At 39.8% G+C, this 22,232-nt stretch overlaps 1 protein-coding gene across 1 annotated transcript in view; it reads left to right on the plus strand.

Annotated features, from left to right (window-relative positions):
* Nucleotides 1-22,232, plus strand: part of LOC122790648 (collagen alpha-1(I) chain-like) — an 882,142-nt gene that overhangs the window by 71,025 nt on the left and 788,885 nt on the right. Inside the window, exon 6 of the mRNA XM_044058172.1 lies at nt 18,334-18,441. Coding sequence (XP_043914107.1) covers nt 18,334-18,441 — 108 coding nt within the window. The remainder of the gene's footprint in view (nt 1-18,333; nt 18,442-22,232) is intronic.

Raw genomic sequence — 22,232 nt, forward strand, 5'->3', positions numbered from 1 at the left:
TTGAGAGTAGAGATCTGCAAAGAGGATATACCAGCAAACCAAGCAATGCTGTCTGGTAATACATTTTAGTGATATCATAGATCAAATTAATTGTATTGTTAACATGATGTACCGAATGATAAACATGGAATATAGCATGTTGTCAGGTTAAAAACAATATTTTTCATCTCTGTTTCACATGGGCACTGCTGAAACTGTGAAATTACTTAAAAAACAAAACAAACAGAAACTGCAATAGAAATGGAACAATTATTGTATTAGAACTTTACCATTCAAAAAACAAACCAGTTTTACTCACCTTGTGAGCTTTATCAGTTGAAAGATTTATATTCAGATTTATAAGTTGGGCAATAGTGTCTGCATGGGGAACGTTGTCAAAGGCCTTGGCCAGTTCCAGATATATTGTATGCACTGTGTACCCTTCACTGCTTTGGTGCCTCTATCAAAGAAACCTAAGAGGTTAGAGACAGAACTTTCCTTTAGTAAAGATGAATTGATGAGGCTCCAGAGTTATCAAATTTTCAATATCTAGAATACTGAGGTCTGAGAAATTGCATTCCACAGCTTTACATATGAGGCTGATTAGACTAATGGGTTTATAGTCACCAGGATTTGTTGTTTTTCTATCTCTATGCAATGACATTTCAATGGCTGTTTCCAGGTTTCAGGAACATAGTTAGGATGTTTAATTTGGAGGTTAAGTATAGGGTTCAGAAAGACCATATTTGGTACAGATCAACAGGTATGTTACCTGGGTACATGGGTGAATTGACCTCAACTATTGTGAGGGCTAACATGACTTGTTCCATGGTAATTAAATGGAGTAGTTGTGATTCTGGAGTTTGTGGAATAGCTATAACTTTAGGTGGAGTCAAATTTGCAATAAATATATAAACAAGGATAGTAGTTATTTCCTTTGGATCAGAGTGGTCAGTATTATTGTTTACTTGTTCTGAACATATTTGTTAGTTCTTAACTTTCTGACACAGTTAAAGAAAATGCTGTAGTTACTTTTGGTTTTAGTGGCTATTTTAAGTTCACATTCAGCTTTGAGCTTCCCAGTAGTTTCCCCCTTTTTTAATAGATTGCTTAAAAGTGTTACTAAGATAAAGATGTGGCTTATTCCAAAGCTGTTGATTTTTTAATTAGTTCTGCCCTGAAATTCAATAAGCCTGCACTGTTCTGAGTTAACAGACAACACAGGCATAGCTTATACCTTCTTCCTTTCCTACTGATTTTCTTCAGCAGGGATTCATAGAGGTTACCACTAAAGGTAGACTACATGTACACTTAGTTTAATCTTTCTGAGTGACTAGAAAGCATGAAAAATGTGGTAGGGATGTTCTTGAATACATATTGTGTACACTTAGTGTACAGTTAGTGTAGGCTTTAGGTATAAAGTTGTGATGCTCTTTTTGAAAACCATTTGTCCCCTAGAAGGTTTGTCATCTTAGTTCCATCAGCTTTTTAATGATATAAAAAAGTAAAGTTTTAATGAAAGTTTAACATCCTTTATGGAATATTAATTTGTGAGACATTTTAAACCCCTGATTGAAAATAAGACTCTTGCTTATCTTCATGAGGATTAGATACCTATTCATGTGATCCTTAAACTATTTCTCAAAATAGTTTGGAGATTTTTTTATTACGATCAGTTTGTCAGTCTTTTTTCTTGTCAAATGTAACAAACGTAATACCTTTCTAAATATAGTTAATATCAAGGGAACATAAGTAGTATGTGTTACATAATAGTATTTATTTTTGTTTATGCAACTGTCTCTCTCAATGATCGGGGTAGTGTGTCCAAGGAAGAAGTCAAACAAGAATGCAATCAGATTGCATTTAATTTATTAATTTGTTTATTTTTTATTCATTCGTTCATTTGTTTATTAATCTGGTAAGTGGTCTAGTCTATGGACCATTTTCAGCCATGACCCAAACAATAAGGGTAAAGGTAAATGCTAACATGTGTAGACAATTTATTTTAGCTAGTTAAACATCATATTTTAGGAATGTGGAGTAAGTAGGGAAGGCCATAGACATGAAAATATCATGCAGATGCTACAGAAAAACTGACCAGAGGTCAGGATTGAATCTTGTGCTTTGATGATATGGGACAGAGAAGTTCCACTGAGACACCATTCTGAAGAAAGTTAAAAAAAAAAAAAAAAAAAAAAAAAACTGCTGCACATTTCAAAAAGGTTGGTTGTGTAGTATGTATTCTTACCTAGTCAATGTTTAACATTTTTGTTGAGCATTTCTTTTAAGATGAGGTATTATGACTTATAGCAGTGGTTCTCAACCTTTGTGAGACCGTTGGCCCAGTAAATTATTTTTTATAAGACAAGGGCCCATTCCCAACAAATTAACTCGCAAACACCTCTCCAAAGCAGGAGGATGTCAACTTGTTGGCGAAACACGTCAAATATTTATATATGCGAAGTATGTAGTTTAATAAAGAAATATGTATGAATTTATCAATTCTAAACACTAGTTCCAACACTAATTAATATTTTGAATGTAAAACCACAGCACCTTAACACAGCAATTGTAAGTTCTTAAAAAAGTTAAACATTTCTTTTATTACAACTGAGTTTTTGAAGGTTTTAGTTAGGCTAGTGAAACTTTTGTTGCAGTTTTCTGTCCATTAGATTATTAATTCTGGGATGAATTGAAGTGATAGCCAAACAGGGACAGTCAGAAAGTTGCAGGCAGTCCCTCTGTTTTGTGTTTCACAAAGATATGTGGTGAAAAAAACAAAGAAGAAATGTCATTGGTATTTCATGCAAATTTGGATATTCATTTTTCAATCTTATCCAGAATTTAGAATTACTCTTAGAATTAAAAGTACTTTCCAGTCCTTTGTCCGATGATAATTCAATAAGTTGAAGGGTTTCTTCATGGGAAAGGGCTGTCATTTTGTGTTCAACAAAGGGGTTCACAATCCGCATATTTTGCCTCTTGAGATCCTCATGTTTGGGATAATACTTTTCAAACAACATCATCATCATCTTCAAGTAAGCTGCAATAATATCTGAAACTGAATTCTGAGAATAGAACTCATCTGCTTCCATCATATAATCTGAATATGACTGAAACATTTCATTGATTCCTTCTGCAGTCATCAAACCAAACACCACAAATGTCAAACTGGTGAAAAACGGTAAAGGCAACCTCTTAGAGTTAAACAATTTTATTACACTTTCATCAAGGAGACTTCTTCAGAAAACAGATAATTCCAATAAAAAAACAAAGAATTTAAAAAAACAACCATATTCTATCAAATTAAATCAAAGAACATTTATATTCTGTCAGAGTGAAAGGTAATAACAATGCATTATACAAACATACTACCTCATATTTCAGAAAAAAAAATCTGTTTTCTGTTATTGAACAAGTACCTCAATATCTAAGAGGCAGTAATTACAAAAATAGGTTAGAAACCATTGAAAAATTATATTACATTTAGATGTTTCTCTTAGAATGTAATTATATGAATTTAAATATTAAATTGATCATTTTAATTGTGGAAGTAATTTGATTTGATGTGGTTGGTTTTTAAACTCTGTTTTTTCATTGGAATTATCTGTTTTCTGAAGAATTCTCATGAAAGCGCAATAAAATTTTTAACACTAAGAGGTTGCCTTTACCATTTTTCACCAGTTTGGGCTTTGTGGGTTTTGAATTTATACCACTTGTCATTGTCAGTCAGTTTGATTTTATTTTAGTCCTTCTGCAGTCATATTAAGCTAGAGTTTTAGTTTCTTTTTGAATGATTTGATCTTGTTCCAAGCATTAAATATTGTTGTATCTGGACCTTGAAGTTTAAATTCAACTTGTTTATGTAAGAAAATATGTCGCTGAGATATGCCAGCATGGCTACCCATTTATTATCCTGGAAATAATGGGGCAGATTACTTTTCTTATCAGTTAGAAACAGCTTATCTTCCTTTTGGAGTTCATATAACCTCTTGAGAACTTTACTGTGGGACAGCCAATGAACTTTCAAATGGAAAAGTAGATTTTGATGATCAGAATCCATTTCATCGGATAATGCTTTTAATGGTCTGGCATTTAAAGCAATGTTTTTGTGTAATTAATAATTTTAACAAATTGAGACAGGACTTCATTAAGCTCAGGTGCCATTTATTTTTGGAGACAGGGTTTTGCCTATGAATGTAGCAATGCATTGACAATAAGTTATCGCCCGCCATGTCCTTAATTTTAGTGACTACACCTAAATTTCTTCCTGTAAGACAGGCAGTATCATCAGTACACAAATCCCAACACATTTTTTTCCATTCTAGACCTCGCTCTTCAATGAAACCATTTAAAACTTTAAAAATTTCACTACTGGTAGTGTGCGTAGGTAGTTCAGAAACTCAATGTCTTTTCATCTCACTTTCATCATGGTCAACATATCATACATGCCTAAGTAAAATGCTGTTGCTCTGAATATCTTCAGATTCATCAAGTTGTAATGCAAACAATTTCGACTTTTCAGTTTTTTTCAGTGACTTGCATTTTTGTATCTTCTGTCATATCAGATATCCTCCTTTCAACTGTATCATTTGACAATGGGATGTCTTTCATTTTACTTGCCGCAGACTGGCCTAATACTTCATTACAAGCAACAATCAAAGAAGGCTTAATGAGTTATTTGCCAGTGGAATATGTTTGTTTACATTTAGCTATCTGTAATGATATTAAATAGGATGCCATCAGAAGTGAAGTCTCAGTGGTTGAAGCTTGGGAAATAATTTAGTTTTCTATTTTAAGTGCATCTCTTTTACACATAAAGAATTAAATAGGTTTGTTGACTAGATCAGAATGTTTTCTGTTGAGATGGGTAAGTCACAATGGCTTCATAGCTTCATTTCCCAGAAGAGTAGCACAAATGACACATTGAGGTAGTAGTAATTTGTCAATGTCAGGGCGTTGTATAAAACCCAATTTTAAATAGCTGAGTACTTACGACTGAAATCAGACTTTTTGTTCTGTGTGCTGCTAGTTTTACCCTTCTTTTCTACATCTTGGAGATCACTGTGTAGTCTTGAGGTGGATGAATCATTATTTGTTCTGTCAGAAATACCTTCAATATGAGATTTCTTAACACCAAACAAACAAAGTCCCTTGTCTCTTATTCATATTAAAATGTAAATCTATAGGCCTATTTCTTTAAAAAAGCAGGGCACTCGAAACAAGCACTTGCACACTGGAGTAACTTGTGAACCACAGAACGAATTATAGCTGTTTCTGAAACTACTGCCCTAAACTGCCACTTCCTGTGCCTGGCTGACAGATTCTCAGGGTCTGCTCACAAGCTTCAGTAAACCATGCAGTTATAGCAAGAAGAGGGGACATGCCCCCTTATAGACTGTTTTATTTGGTCATGGGCTGGAAGCAAAGCACAAAATAAAAAAAAATGACTCTTTGGGATAAACAAGGTCGACAGCTATGAAAATAAACCAATATGCTGTGTTGGTCATTTCCAATACAAAGGAAATTAACAAATAAAAAATACTGTATTTAAAATAATACAATTAAAAGATGTACTTTAGAAGCAGGACTGTAAATATCTCTCCCAAGTCACAAGAGTTGGCAACACATCAAAAGTTACTTGACCTTATCTTGTGCAATTGTTGACAATGTGTTGAGCAGAAGCATTAGGATCACATACAACCATTCCAAGGTCTGCAGATTGAACTTCTTCATCAACTGGAAACTGGGGTTATTCTACCATCCATAGCCATTAACTCATGTCTGGCCAGAGACACTTCCCCATTTCTTGGGATACAGACTGCTGACATCCACCAGCAGGACATGCTGTCCCTGCTTTGATGCAATTAACATTCCCATGCATAGTCATGGTGGCATGCGCAGGTTTGGGTGACCCCCTCCCCCCACAAATATCCAAATACAGAGCCTTTCTGTTACCACAAGGAACACATTGTTGTCATTGCACATTAGTTTCCCTCCAAGCCAGAGGGTGACTGCATGCAGTTCACTGAAGCCTGGACTGGAGCTCGAGCACTTCAGCAGGCTTTCCCTGCACTGGCTTTTGATCAGTCTTTCTTTCAAAATGGATCTCTGGGGCACTGAGTGGTACAAAAGGCAGACACTGACAAAGCTCCAAATCCACACAGTTTTGTGTTTTCCACCTGCAGAGATAGTGCTGGAGTCTAAGACTGGCATCATCCAACAGCCCTGCTACATCTGCTTGTTGCTGGCAGCTGGAAAAAGATGCAAAGATTTCTTTGGTTCACCACCAGTGTTTTGCAGAGGGGTGTGCTCTTGATATAGTCGTCACTATAATTTTTGCAAAACTTTTTTTTTTTTAAATAAAAGCAGACTTCCAAATTTTAAAATAGCATTTTAGCAGATCCAGCAGAAAGTAAAGATGTAAAAGTTTTCTACAGTCCAAATAAAAAAAAAATACACAGTCATGCCATTTTTTTTCTTATTTATATATGATGTGCATGGGTTGGGAGGAATTAGGGTCTCAAGGTGTGCTTGCTCAACGCAAGAGGTTTAGGCTTATATTTACATAAATGCCACCTGCTCAGTCATCGTCATTCAAGTGCTTCCCTGGGGAGTATGCTCACAAACAGTACCAAATTTTAATCATGTTGCCAATAATACTGTTTATTGAGCTCCAAAAAGCCTACAAAACATTAAAACACAACATAATTAACTTTACAAAACAGTCCCTATATATAAAAAAGCTAAACTGCAGTAGAGAAAAAAGCCAGCAACAATAAATCTAGGAAAAATAAGCTAACCAGGTTTTGTAAAATGTGTAACTCATTATGGGAGGACAAGGCCACTTATGGGAATTTAAGAAAAGTGGGTTCTGCAATAGTTACCATCACCATTAATATGCACAGAGAAAGCTTGCTAAACCCTGCTTATAAGGAAGCCGTGAGAAGCTTCTTTTGGAACAAGGCAACTGCATGCTGCAGCTACTACTGCCGTGAAGACAGTGCAAACTGCTACATACTGCCCGACTCTCTGGAATGATCCTCATTACAGTTATAGCATTGGCAACTAATTAAAAGAATGCAAGACTCAAAAGGGACACACATTATTAGGAAGAAATTAGAACATGACTTAACAGACTGCAGCTTTTGAAAAAGGGTGTGCAGTCTTATTTGTTAAACATCAACGCAGATATGCAATGGTTCTCAACCACTCACAGCCCGGTATAATTGATGCCCAGTACCAGGTCGTGGCCCGGTGGTTGAGAAACACTGACTTATAGCATTGACAGTGTTTGGCAGAGCTGATCCAAAGTGACAATTTTTTATGATCTCTCTCCCTCAGCATTTCTGCGTTACTCCTTAGGAATCATTGTAAAGATCTACACATGGCAAACTGGCTGTTCCAGAGAAGATGTAAACTGATACTGGGGACTCTCCTTGTTGGAAGATTGATTGGGTTCATCCTTTCCTCTGTTCTACCTTGACATTTTTTTCTTTGTCAAGTATTGTGCTTATGGTCACATATGCTCTTTTCTGGCACTCACTATGATGTAATTTGCTGCAAAATATGAGTGTACTTTGCACTCGAGTCCACCACTTTTCCTACAACTCCCACATTTAAATCTTGTTTCTGATGCATGATATTTTAAACTACCTAAGTTTAATGCCTCAAAGCTTATCTTGAGTCTCCATGCTGCTGTCAAATAATAAGCCTCGACTTACTCTGATATTGTTATCTACTATGTAGAAGAGGATGATGACATGAAGCACTGCAACAGATGTGAGAGTTAGCCTCTACCTTGCAATTTCCATAAAGGAAATTCCTGCCTACTTTTCTACGAAGAGCAGTTGAAAATTCATTATGCGGAAATTGGCAGGCAGGCCCAAGATACAGCTTCAAGCCTTTGCTGAAGCAATGTCAAAAGGAGTGAGAATCAGATGGCAGTGTTCAGTTATGTTCTATTAGTTGAAAGTTAATTTCCCAAATGGGTCTTCTCACTTCTGCATGAGTAGATGTCATGCATGACTAGCATTGTCCTTGAGCTCATGCCAGGGTTCTGCTTCAGTCTACAACAAAGGGCACAGATGAGGCAAACCAATGGATCCCACCCTGGAAAGTGTACCTCAAGGTTTAGGCACCATCCATCTCTAAATCAATTGGTTGGAGCAAACTGCTGGCCAGCCTTATCATGAGGAGTAACCCCTGAAATCACCGGTTTGAGGGTTAGAAATACTCCAGGGGCATGATTGTTCTCCCTGTGTGTCTCTTTGGGTTCAAAAAAGTCTTCCTGCAACATAATTTGTGGTTTAGGATCTGGATTTCAGGCATATGTTTCAGGTTTTGGTGGGAAATGCAATTTTGTATTCAGAAATTCATTATTAGGTAATATGATCTGATGCAAGCAATAGGCTTGGTGTAGGCCTTTCATGCTACTACTTCCAAGAACCAAATCCATGTTGGCCAGCTTCCATTTCTTGCAGATTGCATGGTCATCCCCAAACATGCCTATGAATGAACTTGTCAATGAACTTAATGGGTTTTGAGGGACTGACTCACACTGAGAAGTCAGTGAAGAGACAGAGAACACAGAGGTGTGTTTTATTTTGGGAGGGCGGCTTTTATCCTGTCTGCATTATCCTATGGCTCCCTACCCAATGCTCTATGTCCATTTCCTAACAGTCACCTCCACCCCCATAGACTTTATCCAAATAGGGCTGAGGTCAGCAAAGAACCTAATTGTTTCTTGGGGGTCTGGCCATCATTATCCACTGGGGAGAGTTCTTTTATGACCTACCCCATTCCTTCCCATTCCTTGTGGTCTGTGTGGTAAAGTTATGTGTTGGGTGTATAAACGGGATGTGATATGTTTCACCCCACCTCCTCAGCAGCACTCAGCTCGTCTTCTCACCTGACTGCATTCCAGTCCTCCCTCTCTGAGTCCGGACCCAAGAAGGAAGTCTGTAATTCTTCTGTCTTTCAGTTCAACACTGGTCTTCTTTATAACCTGTGGTGATGCTTGCAGAAGGTACATTCGCTGAGATTATCTTGCCTTATGGAGGAGTTCTGAAATTGAGAAATGTTCCCCATTATTGTAACCATTCCTTCTTAGTGTGTTTCCCATTTTGCTCAACCTTTATCTTTAAAGACTTACAGACTGGTGCTGGTATGATATCCTCTCAAGATTTAACCCATTTTGCATCTTTTACAGTGCATGATCTCTTTAAGTTTACATCAGGATCAGAACATTGCAGCTATCACCACCACCCTGAAGTTATATTTCTAACTTTAATCTCATTTGTACTTCTCTTTAGATCAGTATCTTTACTTTTTGCCCATAAAACATAAGATATTATTTGCCAAACTGGTTATCTTTTCTTATAATTTTCTATTGAACACAGCTGATAGCAATCAAATATTCCATACTTACTGAAATTCCAAAGACATGCATCTGGAGCATTTCTCCCCGGGCCTCCGCTGAAAACAGGCTCTGTGGAACCTAGTCGGACATTCCCGGTCAACAAATGTTAAATAAATAAATAAAAAAATAAATACTGGGTTCAACTGACCTGTAGCTCAAAAAGAGACTAGTATGTAGAACAAAGATTTACATTACAACCATTTTATGAGTGTTTCCTTCTTTTTTAACTTAAATCTTCTGTCTCCTACATGTAAAAAAACAAATATTTGATAGATAACGAAGGTTTTGGCTTTTTCCTGTAGTCCTCAGTTTTTTACACATACATCATTAAGAAATGCCCAAAAACACCACAAATCAGTGTACTCAAAACTTAAATAAAATAAGAAATGCCGACCAGAAATGTCACAGCACCCAAAATATATAATCTGTTTAAGCTCTTCTTTCCAATAGGCAAGAACTTCCTCAAATGTATGGTTTCTGAGGAAGTTCACAGACCATTAAGAAATGCTTAACATCAATCTAATAAGAATAATGTGTTAGTTATAGGAATCCCTTCACTTGTAAAGTCTTGTAGTATAATACAGAAGATTTCTCTGTGAGATGATATTTTCTAAATTCTCCTCTGCCACATCCAAATACTTTAAAGCCTACAAACTTTCAGATAGGTTTAAAAATATTCTGGCTAGAAACTGGCTTGGAAGACTAAGCTGTCAGAATTAGTCTCCCATTTTCTGTGCATCACTTCTGTTTATTTTGTTAGTTGTGTGATTTCCTCCTCTGTCCTCAGTGATTACTATCCATTTTACACTTATTATTGCATCAATTTGTTGGGATGCAGCAGTAGCTGATTTATTTGTGCCATCTTTATGGTTCATTTTACCAAAACTCTGCTGTGTTTGAATTACCAGTAGAAAATCAATTATCTGAAGTATCTGTCTGCCTGGGATGACATGATTGACGGACCTCGATGCTTTGCCAGAGATGGCCTCCATCTGTCACCCTGGGCTTCCAGATACTGGCCAAGGCTCTTGCCCACCCATATAGTACCTTTTTAGGTGGTGTTCCAAAGACCAAATTATCACCATAACAGCTACAAACAAATGCAATATGAGAGTCATGCTAGAAGTCTAAATCTCAAAATGCACTATTTCGAAGCACTCCTTGAAATGGAGAAAATTGACATTTGTGCTGTAACAGAGACCTGGTTAAAGGCAGCAAAAAGCACCCCTGCACTACCAGGCTATAACTCATTCCACACCTTTCGACCCCAGAACTTGGACCTCCAAGCTCCAAAGGTGATGGTGTTTCCATATTCATAAAGGATGAGCACACCTCCAGACTGGTACCCCAACATAATGGATCTGAGATACTTCAGGTGCACCTAACATTGGGTAAGGCAGCGATTCAGGTTGTAGCCTGCTATAGGTCCCCAACCATGTCCCAAGACTCACACTCCACATTCCTAGGCACCCTGGAGAATATTATGGTCCAACCTAACACTCTCATACTGGGTAAGTTCAAATACCCCTCCATTAACTGGGAAAACTACTCGTATACCAATACACTTTCCCAATGCTTTCTGGAATTCATTAATTCCAGTGCCTGGACCAGCTCGTTTTTAACACCACTAAAGGTAGCAACATCCTTGACCTGGTCATTACTAACATGGGTGACCGTTGTTCTACATCAATAGTCAACTCCTCCCTGGTTAGATATGACCACAAACTAATCACCTTGGAAATCCAGATCCCTTCCACCCCCCCACCCCACTCCCACAAAGGTAGCCACCATGAAAAAGCTCTTCAAAGCTAACTTTGGGCTCCTAAAAACAGAGGTGGCTAACTTCACAGCATGCATGCAAATGGAGAATAGTTGCATGATCGCCTAATCATACACCAATGGCACTGTATGAATACATACACAAATGCATGGATCTCTCCATACCAAATAGAACCAAGACACTCTCCTAAAAAGAAATCCAATCTGGTAGTCCCCTACCATAAACAAACTCTGAAACTGATGCAGAATAAGGTGCAGTCCCAAGACTGCAAAACTCCCTTATCAGCCTCAACAAAAGGTTGAGATTCCTCATCAAATCCTCTAAAGCCTAGCTATGAATACAGAATTGTAGCAGATAGTAAAGACAACCACAAGGCCTTCTATAGTTATGCAAATAATTTCCACGGCAATACCCAGGTTTACTCTGAGCTACTGCACAATGGTACCTCCTATACCGAGCGAGCCAGCAGATATTGCCAGTACACTGGCCGACAGATTCAGTGCCAACTTTACCCCCCCCCCCAAAAGAAACAATCAGAATACCAGTAGATTGCCAGCACTCAGTATTACTGCTCCACAGGTTAAAACAGCACTGTCCAAGGCCAAGAATACAGCTTCTATGGGGCCTGACAATATCCCCGGCTGTGTTCTACATGAACTACAGAGTGAACACGCACCTCACCTTTGTGCCCTGTTCAATCACAGCCTCACCTCAGGCTTTGTCCCTACTGAATGGCGCACTGCTACAGACATCCCTCTTCACAAGGGAGGAGTGACTACAGACCCCGGAAACTATCACCCGATTAGCCTGACAAGTCTGATATGCAAAGCTATGGAATGCATCATCATGGACCTAATAAACAAGGATATAGGGAATCTCCAAACTCTGGATCCTACACAGTTTGATTTATGAAGGGTAGATCATGCCTGCTCAACTTGGTTGACTTCTTTGAATCAGTCACCAGAGCTGTGAATGAAGGCAAGGTGGTTCATACGACCTACCTTTATCTGGCCAAGGCCTTTGATACCATTCCCCACACAGGAATAATAGAAAAGCTCACTAAGCTAGGCATCAACCCCTATATCACTAGGTGGGTTGAAAACTGTCTCAGAGTGTCAAAGTAGCTGACATCAAGTCAGACTGTAGACTAGTCATGAGTGGAGTCCCACAGGGCTCGGTCCTGGGTCCTCTCATGTTTGATATCTACTTCTCTGAAGTCCAGGCCAACACAAAGGGACTCTGGCTGACAAGGTTTGTAGATGATTGCAAGTTGGGAGCCATTATTAATTCCCTAAGTGAAGTTGACATCCTACAGAAAGGCCTTAATGAGACCAACGAATCGTGCCAGAACCATGGCCTTAAGTTCAATGCCAAAAAATGTGTCATCCCCCTTGGGAAAAACCCAGTTCCCTTGAATTACCACATCCATGGTAGTCCACTGAACACAGAAGGTGTTATAAGAGATCTAGGAACACAGGTGGAAAGCAACCTCTCTTTTGACCACCCCACTGCCACTGTGGTCAGAAAGTCCTTCTATGTGGCACATCTCATTACTAAGGGTTTTGCATCCAGGAAGAAAGAGGTCATTGTCTTCCTCTACTCTTCCCTCATTAGGCCAATCATCAAGTACAATGCCCCATTTGGCATGCACCTCACTAGACACCTGTAACAACTGGACAGGCCACAAAAGTACCTCACAAAGAGGATCCTAGGCCTTAAACACTTGTCCTATATGGACAGACTCAAAAAACTCCAACTATTCTCTGTCTCATATCACCTACTTATAGGCGAGCTCTGCTTGACTTACAAAGAAATGTCTGACCCAGCTCTGTTAGAAATGCTACACTTAAAGAAATCCCAATCCCTCCGCACCACACGCTCCAGAGACCTCAACCTCATTACCACAATCAACAGAATGTGCTGAAGGGACAGGTTCATAACCCAGAGACTGCCCATGCTATGGAATAGACTTCCCATACATGTCAAGCAGTGCACCTCACTGGCCCTCTTCAAGAGGAATCTTGATGAGTGGATGGGAAATAGAAAATTCACCCAGAGGATCACTCCAGTGGCTCTACTCGACAGAGGCACTAGGAACTAAGGTCGGGTGGCACGATGCCAGAGTAATCCTATGGGCTAGGCTTGTAAAGGCTCCAGGGCCATTAGTCTAGTACACACCTATGAACTAAATGGGACCTAGGGTAGTTCTGAAAATCAAACTGTTCAGATAATTAAACAAAAAAAAAACTTTAAAAAATCCTGTTTTTTCTGCTTGCAGTGAATACACTTTTCAACCATTCAGCGATTTCAGTGGACAATAAAAAATATTTTTCACACGAGTGGGCTACAAGCTCAAAAATTACTCACAAGCAAATATGTATGATATTTATATATTCAGACTTTATGATTTTTCCTATCCGAAAACTTTGGAAGACGTGTTCGGATAATTGATATTTCAGATAATCGACTTTCGGATAATTGACTCTCTACTGTACTTATTTACAGTGATTGGTTACATCTGTGTAAGCAGATTGATCTTATTTTTTTCTAAATGTTATTAGAAACAAGATAACAAAAAAAAACTTGAAGTATGAAAACAATTAACTTAGTAACATGCATAAGAACAAAATCTTTTAAAGAAGATGTATAGCTATACTAACTATATACAAAATATACTTCAGCAATCCATAAACAGTCTACAAAGTTTTTTTATTGGATATCTAAGCATACAGTTTTTGATTGAGATATGGTTTCGTTAAATTTGTCAAAAATGTTTCCCACACCTTGGGAATACTGTAACTGTAACTCATGTCTTTGAAAGAGTACAGACATAATCAATGTGTTTATGCATAGTATTATTGAAAATAGTGAATGCTAGTTCACCCTTAGATTTCCACTCTGTAACACAGATATCTTGAGAACACTAGTCAATCTCTCGTGATATTCTCTGGCATGGGAGGTTAACTGAATGACAGGATCATCTTTATCAAAAAACTCAAACTTCTACAACAGATACAATTTGACCCTATATACCTTTTCTTGTAGAGACTGCAAATATAGCCAATATCCTTCGATCTTAGAACAGTTCTAAAATGTATTTATGTTGCCAGCCTCAGGGGCTATATATCTTCAGCAGTTACTATTAGGCTTAATACCATGGTTGAACTGTTTGGTGTAAGATACTACTGATAAAAAAAAAAAAATTAATTTTCTGATCTTTATATTGTACCCATTTATTAAGTTTAGAGATAGACTCCCCGGACTGGGACCATTCTCTCTTTGTGAGATGGACCACTTAATGTCTCTTCTGTCTACTTTCCAAACATTTCTTCACAGCATTAATTCTTTGGCCTCCCATATAAATTTCACTAGCTCTCACCTTAGGTTCATAGGTAGGTACTGGGCTATCTGCCCGAAGACATATATTAGCCCAGCCACATTGTGCGGTATTCACCGCCCCTTTGGTTAGATCCCTAGGCCCTTGATCAAGCAGCTAGTACCCTTGGCCCCTATCTAGTAGAGCTGTTGGCATGATCCCTGGTGTGAACTTTCTGTTACCCATCCACTCGTCAAGATCCCTCTTGAAGAGTGATAATGAGGGGCTGTCTTATGTAGATCGGGACCTTGTTCCATAGCAAGGGAAGTCTTTGCGAAGGGAAGCTATCCCTCCAGCATGTTCTATTCATTGTTGTGCTGAGGTTTATATCCCTAGAGCGTGTAGCTCGGGTAGATTTGGTTTTGCTAAGATGGAACATGTTCAACAGTTCTGGGTTGGACATGGCTCTGTATGTTAGACAGAGCTTGCCTCTGAGAAGGCGGTATGCAACAGAGAAAAGCCTTAGTTGTTTCAATCATGCTGCATAGGGCAACTGTTTGAGGCCAGTAATCCTCTTAGTGAGGTACCTCTGTGGTCTCTCCAGCTGCTGGAGATGCCTAGCCAGGTACATTCCAATTGGTGCATTGTACTAAATAATGGGTCTGATGAGGGAAGAGTAGAGGGGCACCATTACATCCTTAGATCTTGATGCGAACCCTTTTGTGATCAGATGGGTCACATAGAAGGATTTTCTCACCACCTTGGCAACATAGTTATCAAAGGAAAGCTATCTACTTGGATCACTAGATCCCTCATTACTTCTTCAGATTTCAGGGGGTTACCTCCTATGTGGTAGTTCGCGGGTACTCTGTTTTTTCCAAAGGGGATTACTACGCATTTTTTAGCATTTAGCTTGAGACCATGGCTTTGACACCATGCATCAGTCTCATTAAGGCCCTTCTGGAGGATATCCATGTTGGCCGGAAACTCTATTATAGTACCCAGTTTGCAGTCGTCCGCAAACTTGGTCAGTCACAGCCCTTCAGTGCTTGCCTGTACTTCTGAGAAGTATATGCCAAACAGGAGGGGCCCCAAGACAGAGCCCTGAGGCACACCGCTCATTACTGGTCTGGATTTGGACATAGATCCCGCTACTCTTACTTTGTGGGATCTGTCTGAGAGCCAGTTTGCGATCCATCTTGTGACATAAGGGTTTATGCCCAGGGTGGTGAGTTTATCAATAATACCCGAATGGGGAATGCTGTCAAATACTTTAGCAAGGTCAAGGTAAGCCGTGTGTACCTCCTTTCCCTTATCTATAGCTTGAGTAACTGTCTCAAAGAAGTCCACCAGGTTCAGGAGGCATGATCTGCCCTTGACGAAGCCGAACTGTGTGGGGTCAAGTGTTTGGAGGTTCCCAATCTCTCCATTTATGAGTTCCATAATGATTCGCTCCATTGCCTTACAGATCAGACTGGTCAGGCTTATTGGTCGGTAGTTCCCAGGGTCGGTTGTGGGCCCACCCTTGTGCAGCGGAACCACCGTTGCTGTGCACCATTCTATGGGCACATATCCTGTCGAGAGGCTGAGACTGAACAGGGTATTCAGATGCAGGGTTAATTCGTTTTGGAGTTCGCGTATGACACAGCCCGGGACACCATCTGGTCCTATGGAGGCAGTGTTTTTAGCTTTAGATAGAGCCTTATTAACCAACTTATCAGTAATAATTGGAGTTACACAATCCCCTGGAATAGTAATAGGCCTTGTAGGTGGTGAAAGGGGGGGGGGGGATTTGCACTGAACCTATCAGCCAAGATGTTGGCAGTGTCAGTGGGGTCAGTGTATTTTGTTCCATTTTGTACTAGTTCAGAAACAGACCTGAGCATTGCCATTTAGGTTTTTGACATAACCATAGAAGGCTTTAGTTGACTTGATGAGGGCCCTCAATTTCTTACTAATGCTGATCAGGGATGATTTTTCTACTTGAGATTTGGCCTTTTTTTGTATAAGTCTCCTCCTTTTATTGTATTGTTTGCTTATGGCCGGGGTCCACTAGACTGTTTTTTTCTTGCTTGAGGAATGAGTCTTGGTTTTATTTGGGATAGCATTAAACCTGACTCACTTTCTCCCATTTCACCCAGGAGGTTAACCTTTTAGTTCACCCTGCTTGCATGTATCTGGGAATGCCAAATATGATGGAGCTGCATGTAAGCAAACCACTGCTTTACCAAGAGTGAAAATTCCAAACAGTAATCTACAAAGTTCTTCATTTTGGGTTTGCCTGGTCTGTCATTAAATGTATCCACTCCCTTATCCCTTTATCTAGCTAATGTTATGGGATATCCCCCCAATATTCATTGTCACCTGAGGATGATGCTATATCACTCTAGTAGGGCCTCATTCCATAATAAAGATTTAGTAACCAAGTATGTGGCAAGCACAACAGATTTGACCAAGTTAAATTAGGTTTGGTGTCCTCTGCCTTCCACTCTTTATTAAATAGCCTTAGCATCTGCCACATTATAAATGTAACAGCATAAATGGAAACATGGGGCATACCCCCTCCCCTCCATCACTTTGGGATGAATGCTACATAGGATAATATTCTACTAGTAGATGAGCCTAATATACATGTGTTTAAAAGCTCCTGTAATTGACAAATTACAGGATAGTCTGCTAGATTGAGTAGATTCTTAAGCACATAAACAATGTGATGCATTAACATAGCTTTAACTGCCTGAATTTTGCTAGGGAAAGAACTCAGTTTCTTAATAAAAAATGTCCTATATTTTTCAGAAAGTGAGTCAGGTTTAATTCTACAGTTGTCTCCTATGTATTCCTCACAAACAAATGCAAGCATTTTGAGGTTAACAGCTGGGGGACATGGAACTGCTCATGGTAGTGTGTTCCAGCACCACATGAGTATTGCTGATTTTCTTATATTGTACCCTGAGCTTGAGACTGTGCTAAAATCTATGAAACTCTGAAAAGCCTCATCTAGCACAGATGAGACCTTAAAACGACATACAAGGCAATCATCAGCAAATAAGTAAAAAGCTCTTTTAACTCCTTCCCATGAGTTTTAACCCTGGAGGAAAAATCACAATCCAACATTAATTCTTCCATAGCCTATAGGAACAGTCTAGGGGAAGGGGGCATCCTTGTCTTGTGCCCCTGGTTATTCTCCCCTCCTCTGATATCCTACCATTAACCATCAACCGGGAGGACAGGTTATACTTACCATTTACCAGTTTAATAAACTGGTCACCAAATCCTCTATGCTGTAAAAATTTGAAAAAGAAATTCCCAGTATGACCCCCCACACCTATGGTATTATCCTCTGTATGAGCCAAGAAGGATGCTAACTCTCACCAGTTGTCCATAATTGATCTGTCTCTTACAAACCAATTTTGTCCTGCCCTAATCAAGGGTGGTAACACCTGTGCATTCTAGAGACTAGAACACTCATGAAAATTTTCATGTCTAAGCTAAGTAAAGATATTGGTCTAAAGTCTCCAAAACCTCAGGAGCTGATGAAGGCTGTATGAGTTTAAAGCGCTTATCCAAGTTTCTGTGCCTATGCTGTATTTTTGCTATTTTATTGTTTTATTAGTCAGTAAATGTTTCTCCATGGTGGCCTAGCTATGCTTGCTTTCTAAATATTTTTGTTTGGTTGAGCAGCCTTTAGCGATCTGGTGGGTTTTTTTTTTTTTATATATATATATATTACTACTATTTCAAATTTACTGTATTGGCTTTGCATAATGTTATTTCTACATTGCAACTGATATGCTGCTATAAATATTTTAAAACATTTGCTATATGTTTTTGTGTTAGGGCCTGCCAGGAATCCCAGGCCTGGATGGTGATATGGGAAGGCCTGGACCACCAGGAGCAGTGGGACCTGCTGGACCAGTAGCAGCAACCGGACCTCCAGGAAGTTTGGTTAGTATCCGTCAGCTGTCAGATATACTTGTTTATTAGGAGACTTTTACAATAACTATTCATAATTCTGTCATTCCTAATAAATATGGAAACATGAGACTCTAGTTATAAAAAATGTTTTTATATTGTGATAGGTTGTATCAACTTGCTGAAGTGGTGTCCTGACTTGATATGCTTCTCTGAATATTTATTTATTTTGTCACAGTGCTGTCATTGAGAAGACAGCACAAGAAAAACAAGTCTTAAAGAATTACTGTTAATTAGCAAATGCCTTCTGAGGCTGGCTTAGTGATGCATAAGGTTACAGCATTAGACACTTATTCAATCTTCTGTAGTGGCCAAGCTAGGATGAATTTACAAGTTGTACTGTAGCTGACTGTGATAGAGGGAGAGAGTAAGTGGAAGAGAACAGCAACAGGCAGCACTGTGTGCTTCGAGAATTTTTTAGTTAATGTTAGGTGGCGATGACAAGTTTCTTTGCCTTGTGTCTAAGTGCTACTGATCCGTCATTCTACTGTTAATAGTAAGAACTTAGCAAAGGCCCACCCCTTTAGCTTCTGCATATTGGATTATCTCATTATCTTCTGCCTCTTCACTTCGTGAAAAAAAAAAAAAAAAAAGATCTGCTAGTTCTCTGCTCTCCTGCACGTTTATTAGCTTATTAGAGTAGCGCTTTAAACTATTTGTGGTGCCAGAAAGTGTGCTCTTCAAATTTTCCCTTAGAAGTAGCTGGTTTCTCAGTAGTAGCGCTAAAATCTGAATCCCTGTGACTAGCACTTGCTCTAAAACCTGCTGGAAAGCACTAGGAAGCCTTAAACTGATACAAGCACTCAGTTCTCCTTGTTAATAAGGAGAAATTAATCGTAGGCACTAAACAGCCTATAATTGCAAAGTACCTTGCCAAGTAAGGGAAAACAGCTCTTGTACTTTACAAAAGAAACACCGAACCAGGCATGTCCAAGGGTCAGCTTCCGGTGATTTCTCCTGTCCACCTGGTGAATCTGGGCATACTGGGGCAATGCAGCAATTGCCTCATGTACACAGACAACCCTCTCCTCCTACCACCCAGCAATACAACCTGCGAGAGATGCACTTACATATCCAAACTGGAAGCAAAGCGCTCTCAAGCCAAGATTGTGCTAGACAGTCAAGAGGAGAAGGTTAACACATGCACTACACCTCAAGCAACACATAGCCCTTCAAAATTCATGGCACCATCATCCACACATAGTAACACTAAACCCACTTATACGGAGACCCTTAACATTAACTTGCCAAAGCAACAAGGACCTCTGAAGCTGAAACGCAAGCAAACACCAATCACAACCAAAGTGACACACAGCTCAGTACACCAGTGTGCCACCAAACAACAGCCCCTAAGGCAAGACAACGTACCCAACACTTTAGTCATAGGTGACTCTATAGTCAGGCACACTGACGTCCCACTCATCAGGCAGAACAAGAAGAAAATTACTGTCAGCTGCCTGTCGGGTGCCAGGATCCACCACATAACAGATGCACTCAAGTCACTCCACAACAAGTATAAATATGCTATTGTCATTGTCCATGTTGGAGTGAATGACTTGAGACGTACCTCCCTGGACTACATGAAAAGAGACATGAAAGAGCTCTCGGATCATATGGCCTAGGCAGGTATGACCGTAGCCCTGAGCAGTATTCTGCCTTCACCCAGAATGATACCACAGTATAAGGACAAAATGATTGACTTCAACAATTGGCTAAATTTCTGGTGTCATTCAAAGGGGATCCAATATCTGTCTGCCTGGGACGACATGATCAACAAACCATGATGCTTTGCCAGAGATGGTCTACACCTGTCGCTCCTGGGATTCAGATTACTGGCTAAGGCTCTTGCCACCCCTATAGTGTCTTTTTTAGGCAAGGCTCAAAGGACAAAACCACCACCGTAACAGATATAAGCATGCAAAATCTGAAGGTAATGCTGCTCAATGCTAGAAGTCTAAACCTCAAAATGCACTCTCACGAGGCACTCCTAAAAATGGAGAACATAGATATCTGTGCAATAACTGAGACCTGGTTCAAGGCTCCAGAGAGCACCCCTGCAATACCTGGCTACAACTCTTACCACACTTTTTGGCCACCAAGCCAGGACTGAAATACTAAAGGCAGAGGAGTGTCCATATTCACCAAGGATATTCACACCTCCAGACTAGTTGCCCAACACAATGCATCTGAACTTCTGCAGGTGCAACTAACACTAGGTAAGACTGCAATCCAAATTGTAGCTTGCTACAGATCCCCTACCATGCCCAAGATTCTCACTACACCTTTCTAAACATATTAGATAATATTAAGATACAACCAAACACCCTAATACTGGGTGATTTCAGCTACCCTTCCAATAATTAGGAAAACTACTCGGGTACCAACACCTTTGCCCAATGGTTCTTGGAAATCATAAATTCCAACTCCCTGGACCAACTAATCATTAGTCCCACCAGGGGCTCAAATATCCTAGACCTGGTCATTACCAACATGGGATATTGATACTCTACACCAGTGGTCACCCCCTCGTTGGTCAGGTCTGACCATAAGCTAATCACCCTTGATGTCGACATCCCACCCGCAACCCCCCAAGTAGGGAAACCTCCATAAACAACTTCTCCAAAGCCAACTTCATACTACTCAAGTCAGAAGTGACAAACTTCATGACACCCATGTAGATGGGAACTGGAAGTTCGACCACTGAATCCTACACTAAGGCACTGTACAAGCACATCCACTCATGCATGAATCATGCCATTCCAAACAGAACCAAGACAGTCTCCTCCAAAAAAGGAACCCAATCTGGTGGTTCCCTGTCATAAACAAACTATACAACAGAAGGAAAAAACTGTTGCAGAAAAGAGGAAAATCCCAGGATGCAAAAAACTCCCTTTCCATCCTCAGTAAGAATCTGAGACCCCTCATAAAATCCTCCAAAGCTAGTTACGAAAATAAAATTGCCAAAGATTTTAAGGACAACCACAAGGCATTCTGTAGTTTTGTTAAGAATAAAATAAATGGCAATGCTCAGATCTGCTTTGAGCTACAACAGAATGGCATTAAATATACTGATCCCCAATATCCTGGCAGATCAATTCAGTGCCAGCTTCACCCCCACTCACCTCCTAAAGGGCCCATCTCAATACCAAAAGATTGCCAAATTCCAGTACTCAGGGCCACACATATAAAAAACGCACTCTCCAAAGCTAAAAATACAGCATCCATGGGACCAGACTACATCCCGGGCTGTGTACTACATGAACTACAAAATTTACTGGCACCTCACCTAAGTGTCATATTTAATCATAGCCTCACCTCAGGCTTTGCACCCAATAAGTGGTGCACAGCTACAGTTATCCCACTCCACAAGGGGGGATCCACCTTGGATCTCAGGAACTATCGCCCCATCAGTCTAATGAGCCTGATCTGCAAAGCCGTGGAACACATTATCATGGAACTTATAAACAAAGACATTGGCAACCTTCAAACACTGGACCCCACCCAGTTTGGTTTTGGAAAGGGCCGATCTGGTCTCTTCAACCTGATTGACCTCTTCGAATCAGTCTCCAGAGCCATGGACGAGGGTAAGGTGGTCCAGACAGCCTATCTAGACCTCGCCAAGGCCTTTGACACCATCCCCTACTCTGGAATCATAGATAAACTTACTAAGCTGGGCATTAATCCCTACATCACTTGATGGGTTGCCAACTGGCTTACTGACAGAACCCACACTGTAAAAGTAGCCGACTCAAAATCCAGCTCCA

The sequence above is a fragment of the Protopterus annectens genome, chromosome 16.part0, assembly GCF_019279795.1.
Source record: "Protopterus annectens isolate FY-2018-M chromosome 16.part0, PAN1.0, whole genome shotgun sequence".
NCBI lineage: Eukaryota > Metazoa > Chordata > Ceratodontiformes > Protopteridae > Protopterus > Protopterus annectens.